This window comes from Mytilus californianus, unplaced genomic scaffold, assembly GCF_021869535.1.
Source record: "Mytilus californianus isolate M0D057914Y unplaced genomic scaffold, xbMytCali1.0.p SCAF_8, whole genome shotgun sequence".
NCBI classification, from domain to species: domain Eukaryota; kingdom Metazoa; phylum Mollusca; class Bivalvia; order Mytilida; family Mytilidae; genus Mytilus; species Mytilus californianus.
In genome coordinates, this window is record NW_026262734.1 from 37982782 (window position 1) to 37994651 (window position 11870).

An 11870-nucleotide genomic window follows, 5' to 3' on the forward strand; every position below is an offset into this window, starting at 1 on the left:
TGAACCGGCTGTGAACCCTCTAAGACCGGAGCAAGTACAGAAACTGAGGAAGAAGCGTAAAATACTTATACAAAGCAAGAATGCTATTACGGAATTGATATTATATGTGCTATTTCTTGCCATTTTGTACGTTATCAGTTTTAGTAATAGAGATCCATTTTGGTATTATTCTAAGGAACATATTGATCAACAGATTATAACACAAACCAATGTTACAAACACAGGTGGACCAATCAAATTCAGTCAGGTAAGATTTGGCCGAATTCATTCCATCGTTTCTCAGTAGCATGTATGTAAATTAATGCTTTTCATGCATGAATTTGATGTAAATGTTCGTCAATAAATCAAAATGTTACCTTACCCGTGCTCTATCTCCATCAGTTTCTTTATCAAATATTAAATCAAGATAAGTATTAAATTGTACGGATACAAAAGAAAACAAAATGTATGGGCGTGGCTAGTTCATAAATGAATAAATGATAAACGCATGTGACTATCTTTGACATTTCTAAAACTTTACAGGTTTCGACAGGCGAACAGCTATTCGAATTTATCAGTTCTACCTTGCTACCATTCCTGTTTCCAAAACTCTCCATTAATAATGTTGGATTAAATGCATATGCAAGATTATTCACACAAGATCAAATTCATTTTAAAGTAGGACCAGTAAGACTAAGACAGCTACGAGTTAAAGAAGGTAAGTACCTCTTGTCAAAAGTGTGTAAAAACCTCTCTGATTTACTCATTTTGTGAAGACGAGCATTTCAAATGTAAAAAGTCAAATATCCAGTGTGAATAAATCTTAGAACCAACTAAAGATGATGGTTCAATCTCTATTTTGAGTATTTAAACAAAAAATAAAATGAAAAGCAGGCTATTAAAATCAGTTTTAAGTTTTAATAAAGTCTCTACACCCTTTTAGGTAGATTAAGATTGAGCCCATTCGTTCTGGGTGAATAAACGTTAGTAACATTAATTTTCATTACCCGAGATTGACAATTGCTTCAATTCTTGTTTTAGATTCTTGCCCTGAGTCCGTCCTGTTGAACATTACAACACTTTGTTATGAAAAATATTCGCTGATAGCGGAAGATGAAGACAGTTATTGTGTTGGATGGAAAAGTCCTCCCTGTGCAGCTGACGAATCGGCGTACCAAATATCGTCTGCTTCGTGGAAACACGTGTCATCTTCAGATATATGGGGTCTTCCAATCGCAGGAAAGCATGCACTTTACAGCGGAGGCGGATTTATAGCTGACATGTTTGTAAACTTGCAGATATCTAATCAAATGATAGAGGAATTATTGAAATATTCATGGATTGATCGCAAGACACGAGCTATTTTCATTGAATTTACACTGTTTAATGTAGATGAGAATGTGTTTATACATATAACTTTGCTAAGTGAGTTTCCAGAAACTGGAGGAGTATTAACTTCACATGTTATTAAACAGTTTAGACCTTATCAACATGTCGGCGGTGTAGGAATACTAACTTTTATAGGCGAAATTATAGCTGTTATTAGTATTTCCATATTTTTCGTAAAGAAGATCATCTATTTGCATCGTACTGGAAAGAAGTCATTACAGAATATTTGGAATATATTAGATATAGTGATCATTGCTCTTTTTTTCCTATGTACAATAACATATATTGGAAGATTGATAAATATAAGCCGTTCCATGGATAAATTTCAGAGAAACAAACTAAAATTTGTAAATTTCAGCCATATTGTATTATGGGATGACCTATTCAATATTTTCTTAGCATGTGATATATTTTTCATTACGCTGCGATTAATGAGAATACTGAATTTCAACAACAGAATAAACCATATGGGGTACATTTTCTCTCACGTGAGCAAGGACGTTTCAGGTTGTTTGTGCATGTTTGTGGTCGTACATCTAGCATTTGTCTGTTTTGGTTACCTTATCTTCGGACGACAATTAGAAACATATAAAAACATGTTTGTGGCTGCCACGACGCTAACAAATGCTATTATTGGTAAAAACACAATAAATGATTTGTTTGTCACAGAACCAATTCTTGGTCGCTTGTATTATTTCATGTTCGTGGTTTTTCTTTTATGGGTTATAATGACGATGCTGAACGCAACTTTAAATGTGGGAATATCTAAAGCGAAAAACAACTTTATAAAAAAATCTTCAGTCATTAATGCTAAACATATGTGGAACTTGGTTGCGGAAGCAATAGAAGTCTTCATACCATTCGACATACTGCGTAAGAAAAGAACAAACCTTCAACGATATAAGGTAACAAAGGATGCATCATTCATCACTGAAGAGATATATCAAGAAAAACGTGAACCGGTTATATATTTTGATAACTATTAGATTTATATAGTAGTGCATTTGAATTAAATAGTGAACTAATCTTCACTTCAAATGTTCAGTGCTTATCAAAATGATACTTTAATGGACTATAAAACCTGTATTTAAAATATTTGCATGTGAATACGATATATATCTTTTAAATTGTTTGGAGTACAGATGAGATTAAGTATATAAATAAAATGATGTTAAAAAGTTAAAACCTCTACGAACAACACGATCAATCAACACTTCCTCACAAAAAAGTACATTAAGAGCACCCTATTGTTATGGCCCACATTGTTCAAAACAGCACATATCATTGACACTTACATTGTAGGACTAAACTGCTTCATTGATAACATTTCGATATATATGGATGATGCCCTGTTACTCATAAACCCATATTTTAGTAAGTCCTTGCAACCACATTTTAGTATGTCCTTACAACCACATTTTAGTAAGTTACAACCACATTTTAGTAATTTACAAACACATTTTAGGAAGTCCTTGCAACCATATAACCCAATAAATTCCAGACTATGCTACTTATCTGAGATCACTCCTAGTTTTTGATGGGGTTCGTGTTGCTCAGTCTTTGGTTTTCAATGGTGTGTTTTGTGTTTTATGTGTTTGTCTTTTTTTTAGCCATGGCGTTGTCAGTTTATTTTCGACATGAGTTTGAATGTCCCTTTGGTATCCTTTGCTTCATTTTTACTGAAACTATAAGATCTGTTTCAAATAATAAACTTTACACAGATGGAAAACTTTATGCACAAATCAAATACAAACGTGATGATTTTAATTCTCCGACAAATAAATTTCATTTCTCAGCAGTAACATGTGACATACCCTCTGCTCCATTGCTTGGCGTTTACATGTCGCTTTTAATACGTTACTTTTTTGTCTTTAGTCATGGCCTTGACGTAAAAACTTCAATTATGAGATTTCAATGTTCCCTTGGTATCTTACGACTCTTTTTAATGCCTATAGATCCTCACACTTTGCCAACTTTATTAACAGCTTTTTCGACACAAAATTTGTTGCAATTGAGTTATGAGGAAGACCGACTGAAATCAACACTACATACGTTTTACGGTCCTCATCATAAATTGGTTGACATATTCGATGTGTTCGTTTCTCATTTACTATCAATGTATTTCGCGGTCTTACTTCTTCAGACACCAGAGTAGTCGGCCGACCTGTAAATTTACCAATTGTGTCTTAATCTTGATTGTGACATTTTGAGTACCGAGTGTTGTTCGAGTTACGCGTGTATAGCAGGAGACGTAAACCTTGTCAACGCACCGGATTTTGCTCCTTTTTCGAGTTTATGCAACTCCCTCGGTATTTTATTTTCGACCTTTTTTGTAACTTCTTAGTCGATTTATGAGATAAGAATATTGATAAACTACTCTTGCTTCTTATTTAAGAGAAAAAGCCCTGTCAGTGTCTTTGCCTGTTAATTTTTAAACAAAAATCTTCTATGAAACAACTAAGCCACATTTATCAAAAGATTAGTCACGATCATCATTGGGGTATTTAATTTTAATTTGTGTCCGATGATCCTGCTTGCCAACCGACTTGAATGACATGGTTAAAAAAAGAACATAGAGGTTACATGTAAGTTTTCTCTATTGTCCTGAAAACCGCTCAAGATAGGGAAAATCTGACAGAAGGCAATACAAGTTTAGAATTTTGAGATCTACATACTGTCTATTCACATTAAAACTGTCAAGTGACTTTCTAGAGGATTTATTGTTCTTTAATCACGAATTTACCAATTGTTAGCGTTTTTGTCTATTACATCTTGAAAACTATAATAGATAACGAGAAACTTTTGATAGTAAAAATGGTAAGCAAGATTAGATCTACAAATAAGTCATCATCAGTCGACAACCTATGGAATGTTTCCCTAATATCTTAAAAGCTATAATAGATAAATAGAAACTATAGTGATAATGATTATCATTATAACAGACAAAACTTGCATGTTACCCATATGTTCTTATTTTAGCCATGTCAGCCATGTTGGTTGGCAAGCTGGATCATCGGACATAACTGTGAAACTAGATACCCAAATGATGAATTAGGCCAAGTTGGATTCCAATTGGCCTAGTAGTTTCAGAGGGAAGATTTTTGTAAAAATTAACGGATGACAACAAACGACGGGCTCTAAGGGATGAGAATAGCTCACTTGACCATTCGTGTCCGTTGGTCATTGTATGATTCAAACTATATGTTAGGTGTACTGCTTGAGGTCAAGGACACATAATTGTTTCTCTTTTTAAAATTGATTTAACTGAGTCAATATAATTTTAAAAGACAATTGATATTTCATTTCTATTTTCTAAGGGAACCAATGATGTATAAAAATGCAGATCATCGACTTAGTTTTTACTGTAGAAGCCAACATAACGCATGACGTCGTTATGTTTTTATTTAACATATTTGATATATTTGATATAAAGTAAAGCGTTGCTATATCAGATGATGGATATTCAAAACGATCTTGTTGTCGCTTTGCAGTTTTTATACTTTTTTAATTCAAAATGTGTATATGTTACAGGCATTTTCTTAATTTAGGTGTTTTGTAAAAATGCCTGTAAACTTTAGGCATTTTTTTTAAATGCTTGTAAGATTTAGGCAATTTATATATTGAAAAAATTGTTCAGGGACCTAGAAGAAATGAAAGGCATTTTACAAAATGCCTGAACTATTTTATAAAATGATATTTACACAAACTCTGAGCCATTGAAAGTATAGAACAACACAACAGTTTTATCTATGATAATAAATGAATTTTAAAGCATGCATTTAAAACATTTAGTTGTCAAAAATTAATTCAGCTATATTATCTTAAAGTAGTTTCACTAAAACAACATATGACATTCATACAACTTTCCCAGTTGGTATTTGAAGTAAAATGTACAGTACCGTTAGGTATTTTCTTTGCAAGATATTGTGTTTTTGGTCATATCTCAATGATACTCTTGATTTCTACAAATTATCTGAAACTGAATAGGCAATTTGTTGAATTTTGTTTAAAAACTCCAGTCATTTTACAAAATGACTAGTAATTTTTAGTCATTTTATATAATGCCAGTCAAGGTTAGGCACTTTGTAAATTGCCTGAAAATTCAGTCATTTTACAAAATGCCTAAATTAATCCCTGTAACCTATACAGTGCATGTTTGGTTTTTTTTTTACATTTGTTTTGTTCACACTTACCATGCTTACGTTTAAACAAATGAAGATGTTCTTTATCCGAAAAAAAGTTATATGGAAAATCCAGTGTGTAAAATATACCCATAATATTAATGCAAGTAAATGAAATCCCTAATGTTAATTTGAATAAGAAGACTTTTTTTAAGTCCTAATGAAATGACGAGATGATGTATATGCAAATGAGGCAATTATCTACTATAGAAAAAACAGAACACCAATATGGATAACTACAGGCCACCGCCTTCAAAGATAAGCATAACCTTTATGTTTGTAAGCTGTGTGAGATAAATGAACGCAATAACATAAATTATGGAAAATCGCTCTTAGGATGTGATTCAACAGTGTGAAGTGATATTATTTTCTTGCAACTCTTAGTTTCTAAACAAACAGTTCAAAAGGACGTGTACCAATACCATGAGCTCTAGTTTGCTCATTGATTTTTAACTATTCTATTCTTGATTTTGTCATTTTGCATATTCAACTTCTTGTAATACAACTGGTGAAGGTGAAGTGAATTGGTGCAGTAACATTAAATGCGGAATGTGCTAATAAGCATATTCAACAGAAAATAAATGTGGTGCACCTTTTAGTCTTTTCTAGTTTACAAGAGAAAACAGATCACCAACAGGCATTATGTACATTTTATAAATAGTAGTGTCCATGAACAAATCCCAGCAAAACTTACAAATACGGGTAATTTTATTTCTTCTCCGTATATAGTTTCTATAACTACTTTCCAAGTCTCGCTGTGTATTAGTTATATGCATTTTATGCATTTTTAATCTTTATTGTTTTGTTAATGTAGGATTTGGCGATCCATATGTGTAGCATGTTTCGCTTTAAGTATATATATATATATATATTCACTTTACTTTCTTGAACTGTTCAAACCTGAATTGACCTTTGTTCGGTAGATTGTCCTGTGAAGCATTATAAAAATTTACACATCTACTAGTATATATTTGACAGGATTTCCCCAAAGTAAAGATCTGTGGTAATCAAATAGTCTACAACGAATTTCTATAATTTGATGATTCATATTCGACCAAGGCCGTACATCTTCATCAGGTACCCTAGCCTAATTTATTTTTACTTACTATAATATTCGATTATAATTCCTTTTTAATTACAATCAATATGTTTTCATCGTGTAACGTATCAAATGGAGTATCATTTTTGGGGCACTACACCTGGCGAATCTGCCATACACTGATGGTTTAGTGTCCATTCCTTATCTAACTACTTTATAATGTTGCCGAGGTCAAGTACTCCTTCATATTCTTGTGTTTACGATAATCAATTATAGGCGATCTGTAAAATAGATGTTTAGCGGTTGTGTCATCTTCAACCAAACGCCAGTGTTTTCTTATTCGTCTTTACAACTGCTTAAATAAAGGATTAAATTTCGTTTCTAGGACTAGTCGTGAACTTTTCTGTTTGTTTTTTCGTTTTATAACATAATGTATTTTGCCTTCTTTTTTGTAGTGATTTATTTAGTAGTGGATTAATTTCATTTTCCTTGTATCCCCCAAGTATAAGCTTGTGTTTGAATAGTTTGGTATATGTGTCGAGGTCATCTTTGTTATTACACGATCGAATGAACCGTTTAATTTCACCATTTATAAATCCTTTGAATACAGAGGCGAGATGAGGCGATGATTTATCTTAATATCGGTAGTTATCCATAGGTTTGCGATATCATTTGATATCTAATATTTTTCCGTTTTAAATCTATCGCCTTTAAATATTGTTACGTCCAAATATTGTATTTGATTATTAGAAATTTCATATATGAATTTTAACAATAGATTAATATTTTTTTGAAATTTGGTAAAATTCAATAACCGCTCTACTGCCGAAACTATATCCTTAATGCCTTTCGATTCCTGACTTTCAGTTTGAACATAATCATCATAATTATTTTTCACCCGCCACGTTCTGGGTTCGGACTTACAACCTCCGTATTGACTGGATGGTGGTACAGTAAATAAATTTCTTAGACCACACGGCCAACATGGCCTCTAAAATATAAGGAGATGTCCGGTTTACGTTAAACTAAAAATGGCTCGCAATTGAATTATACAAATATAAGAGAAGACCAAAACTATACGAAGAACCACACTGTTTGATATATTAATATTTTTACACACAATCGGTACCAAGAGAAAATTTTTATGTAAAAGTAATGTGAGGTATATGTCAATGAGACCTGACGACAAAAATAACCAAAAACATCTAGAGGGCAACATTTAACCTTCCAACATAGACAGATGTAAAGCTGTAAATCGTCCCGAATGTAAAAAGTTGTGAATAAATTTAACGGAACATGAGAAACAATCGATGATTTGCCAATAGCCGAAAATTTTGCTAATTAACGAAAACAAAAATAAAAAAAGAGAAGATTTGAGCTTTCCAGTGGTAAACTCTATGTTTCTTTGTAGCAACATTCCACCACGCCTGTATATGGAAAATAATTTGATATCCCAGATATTCCAGAGCTGTCGTTTCCTATCATTATTTCCTTGAAAGAGGGACGAAAGATACCAGAGGGACAGTCAAACTCACAGATCGAAAACAAACTGACAACGTCATGGCCAAAAATAAAAAGACAAACAGACAAATAATAGTACAGATGACACAACATAGAAAACTAAAGACTAAGCAACACGAACCCCACCAAAAACTGGGGGTGATCTCAGGTGCTCCGGAAGGGTAAGCAGATTCTGCTCCACATGTGGCACCCGTCGAGTTGCTTATGTTATTACAAATCCGGTAAATAGTCTAATTCGGTAAGTCACATTCGTGAAAAGGGAAGGGTATTGTAGTTACGACATAAGGAACATATCCGATATCATCTGTGAAACGGTTATTCCATAAAGGTCAACCAACTCGTGATGGCGTCCGTAAAATTTACGAAGGGATGACTTCAACTTCACCATTTGGAACTCTTGGTTTAATAGCTTCCTTGTGAGCAGCAATCCTCTATCAAGGAAATCATGATAGGAAACACAAGCCCGGGAATATCGTATCAATTGGGAGATATATACTCCGTATGCAGGCGCTGCTGGAATGTTGCTTCATAGAAATGGAAAGTTCACAATTGGGAAGCTGAAATCATCTCTTTTGTCGTAAAGTTTTGTTTTCAACCGACCCTCATTGTCAATTTCTAGATGTAAGTCAAGATATGAGGCAGACTTAACTGTATCTGTAGTATCCTTTATCTCTAGTTCGATGGGATAGATTCGTTCAACATAGTCACCAAATTTTGTATTATTTAGTGAGAGAACATCATCTATATAGCGGAACGTAGAGTTAAAGGATATTGCTAACTTCTTATCTCTCTTCCTAAGAAGCTCCTGTTTGAAGTCAGCCTCATAATAATAAAGAAACAAGTCTGCAAGAAGAGGGGCACAATTAGTTCCCATTGGAATTCCGACAGTCTGTTTAAAAACACGTCCTCCAAACGTAACAAATATGTTGTCAATCAAGAAATCAAGCATCTTGATAATGTCAGTTTCAGAGAATTTTTTGTTTGAATCAGAGTGATTCTTTACAAAGTAGGATTTATCCCTCCCCAAGACAAGATACTTGTATCTACGTTCGCCATTCTTTTTAATGAAACAAAGTAATACCAACTCTTTAAATTTGTCTTTTAGTTTGGAATGGGGAATACTTGTGTAAAGTGTAGAAAAGTCAAATGTTTTAATACTATTGCAAGATGAGAGAGTCTTAGATTGTATGTACTCTAAAAGATCTTTGGAATTTTTTAGTATCCACATCTGATTCACGCCACCTCTAGAATAGGCATTTTCACAATAACTTTGGAGCCCGGCTTTGAAAGATTGTAGCTACTCATTGGGAAGCTATTGTACCAAGGGGTCCTAGTGCTAAATTAGAAACATATCTTTGAAAGTTTTACATTTTTTACAAATGGTTTGTTGGTTTATCATAGACTTATAAAGATTGTATCTTCCGCCTATTTTTGTTAACATTGTTTTCGGATGATAACGATTTTCGTATATGGTTGTTGGTACAATTCTACCGTAAGGCCATCAAGCCCTGGAGATTTATTTAATAACATTTTATAAATGCCTTGTGTGCATTCATCTACTGTAATTTTCCCATCACATAACAGTTTATCCTTTTCGTCTACTTTATTTTCTAGCTTTGTGTCATTGATATATTTTTCAGTTAAATTTTTATTTGAAGATTTTACATTATACTAGTTTTCATAGATTTTTTTTATTTTATAGATTAGATAAGAATTGTTCTTTTCCCCAAACTCAACCCATTTTTCTCTAGATCTAATTTGTGCCCCTTTTGCTGTTTCATCATAAATCTTACTTAATTCTTTTTCTATATCATTAATTTCTTTTTCCAAATTATTATTTTCATCAGTGTGTCTCTCATCTATAAGCACCATTTTTTGTTCCAGGTCCTTTTCTAAACTACGCCTTCGCTCTCTTGTGATACTTATTTTTTTTACAATAAGTAGTAGTTACCTCCCTTACCTTGATTTTAAAACCATCCCATAAAAGTCTTCAATCTAATGTATCCTTTTTAAATGAATATTTATCGATCAAGCAGTTAATAAGTTCTTTGTAGTCTCTATTTTGTAATATTGAATTGTTTATTTCCAATACCAATTGCCCCTTTCTGATAACCCTGCCTTAAATTTTAGAAATACACTTTGATGATCATTAGACTGTATAACAGCATGTTTACTTTTACAAAATTCTAAAAGAGGTAAACATTCTGACCCTAAAAATATCATGTCTAGTCTACTAGCTTGTGATTCATCTTTTCTTCTCCATGGAAATTGCTGTTAAGTTGTGTTAAAGCTTCGCCAAACATCCGATAGCTTGTTAGATTTTATCAATTGTTTTAAACCGTTTACAGGTTGAATAAATTTACCTGGACATAAAGATTTTCTCTCTATTGGTTTAAGTGCCTCATTAAAATCTCCCCCTAGTATATGTATCCCAAATCTGTGTTCTTTCAAATTATCGCTAACTTGTTTAAGAAATTTCTAGAAGTTTTACAGTTCGGTGCATATATGCTAGAAAATGTGAAAATAGAATTATTTATTTGAATATTAATTAGTACAAATCTTCCATCACTATCACTAAATTTATTTATAAATTCAAAGCTCAGTGATTTTTTTAATTATAATAACTATGCCCCTACTAGCTGTTGTATCGTGACTACAGGAGGTTTCATGTTCCGTTTTATTATTAATTTCTCTTTAAATATTTCCATTAAAATGTGTCTCCTGTAATTATGTATAAAATTTGGCTTTTTTGTGCTTTTATCCATTCTATAACTCTATTTCTTTTTTCCCTAGAACTGATCCCGTTTACATTGAGACTACATAGATTAATTGTATGGGCTAAAGTCATTGCAATAGTTACAAATAATTATTGCATTTAAATATCAACACGCGTCCATAATATATTAACTATACACCTCATATTTGCTAAAAGATGGAAATAAGTATACATCATTTACTCAAACCATATTTATAACACAGTGTTCTATAACATAAAAAAACTACAATATTTACCAGTAGTTATCACCTGGTGTGACCTACATATAATTATTGTTACACTATTAAACCACGGGTATATTTTGTACCCTTTATTACATGCTGATACATACTGATTTAAATAATTGGCTAATTTCGGAATAAAGATATAGTATTACATGAATATTATACATTCCCTTTAGGAATAACGTGCTTTTGATTGTGTATGAAATCTGTCAGATAGTTTGATTATCAAAACATCGTGCATTCGATTAAGTTGTACAATGGAGTATTTTTGTGAAAGTTCGAAACAAAAAGGTTCGTCAGTTTTTTTTTGTGTATGCAATTGTATGAGCACGAATTTCAAATTTACTAGACACAAACAAAATTTCAACCGGGATATAGTTCATTTGTGCATTGAACACTTCTAAACTACCTTGCACATTTAGTTCCAATTAATGAAGTTTATCAAGTGTTGGATTGTATATATTTGTGTGTGGTTTATACACGGAAAGTTTTTCAATTAATTGTTTTGGACATAAACATGGGTGGTGCATGTGACCATATCTATATTTTACACGTAAGTAACTATTTTTTCATACATATTACTATTATTGAATTGCAGGTATTGTGGAGATAATGTTATATTTAGACAAACGTCGAATCTCGTGTATGGCTTATCCTTAATTGACACTGCATGGTGTGTTACTATAAATAGAATAGGTAAAAACCTAATTAGTTTATTTGTAATGATAACATTGAACAGCTGATATCTTAAAGTTTGTTCT

General features: G+C 32.4%; 1 protein-coding gene across 1 annotated transcript; it reads left to right on the top strand.

Moving 5' to 3' along the window:
- Positions 1 to 561: 561 nt before the first annotated feature.
- On the top strand, positions 562 to 2509 carry LOC127711683 (polycystic kidney disease 2-like 1 protein). Its single transcript, XM_052217793.1, has 2 exons — positions 562 to 697; positions 1021 to 2509. The coding sequence occupies exon 2, from the start codon at positions 1260 to 1262 to the stop codon at positions 2352 to 2354; it is 1095 nt and encodes a 364-aa protein (XP_052073753.1). The 5' UTR covers positions 562 to 697; positions 1021 to 1259; the 3' UTR covers positions 2355 to 2509.
- Positions 2510 to 11870: the final 9361 nt, after the last annotated feature.

Bases quoted from the DNA above. Each gene is read 5' to 3' on its own strand.
- LOC127711683 (XM_052217793.1), top strand. From the start codon at position 1,260: ATGTTTGTAAACTTGCAGATATCTAATCAAATGATAGAGGAATTATTG.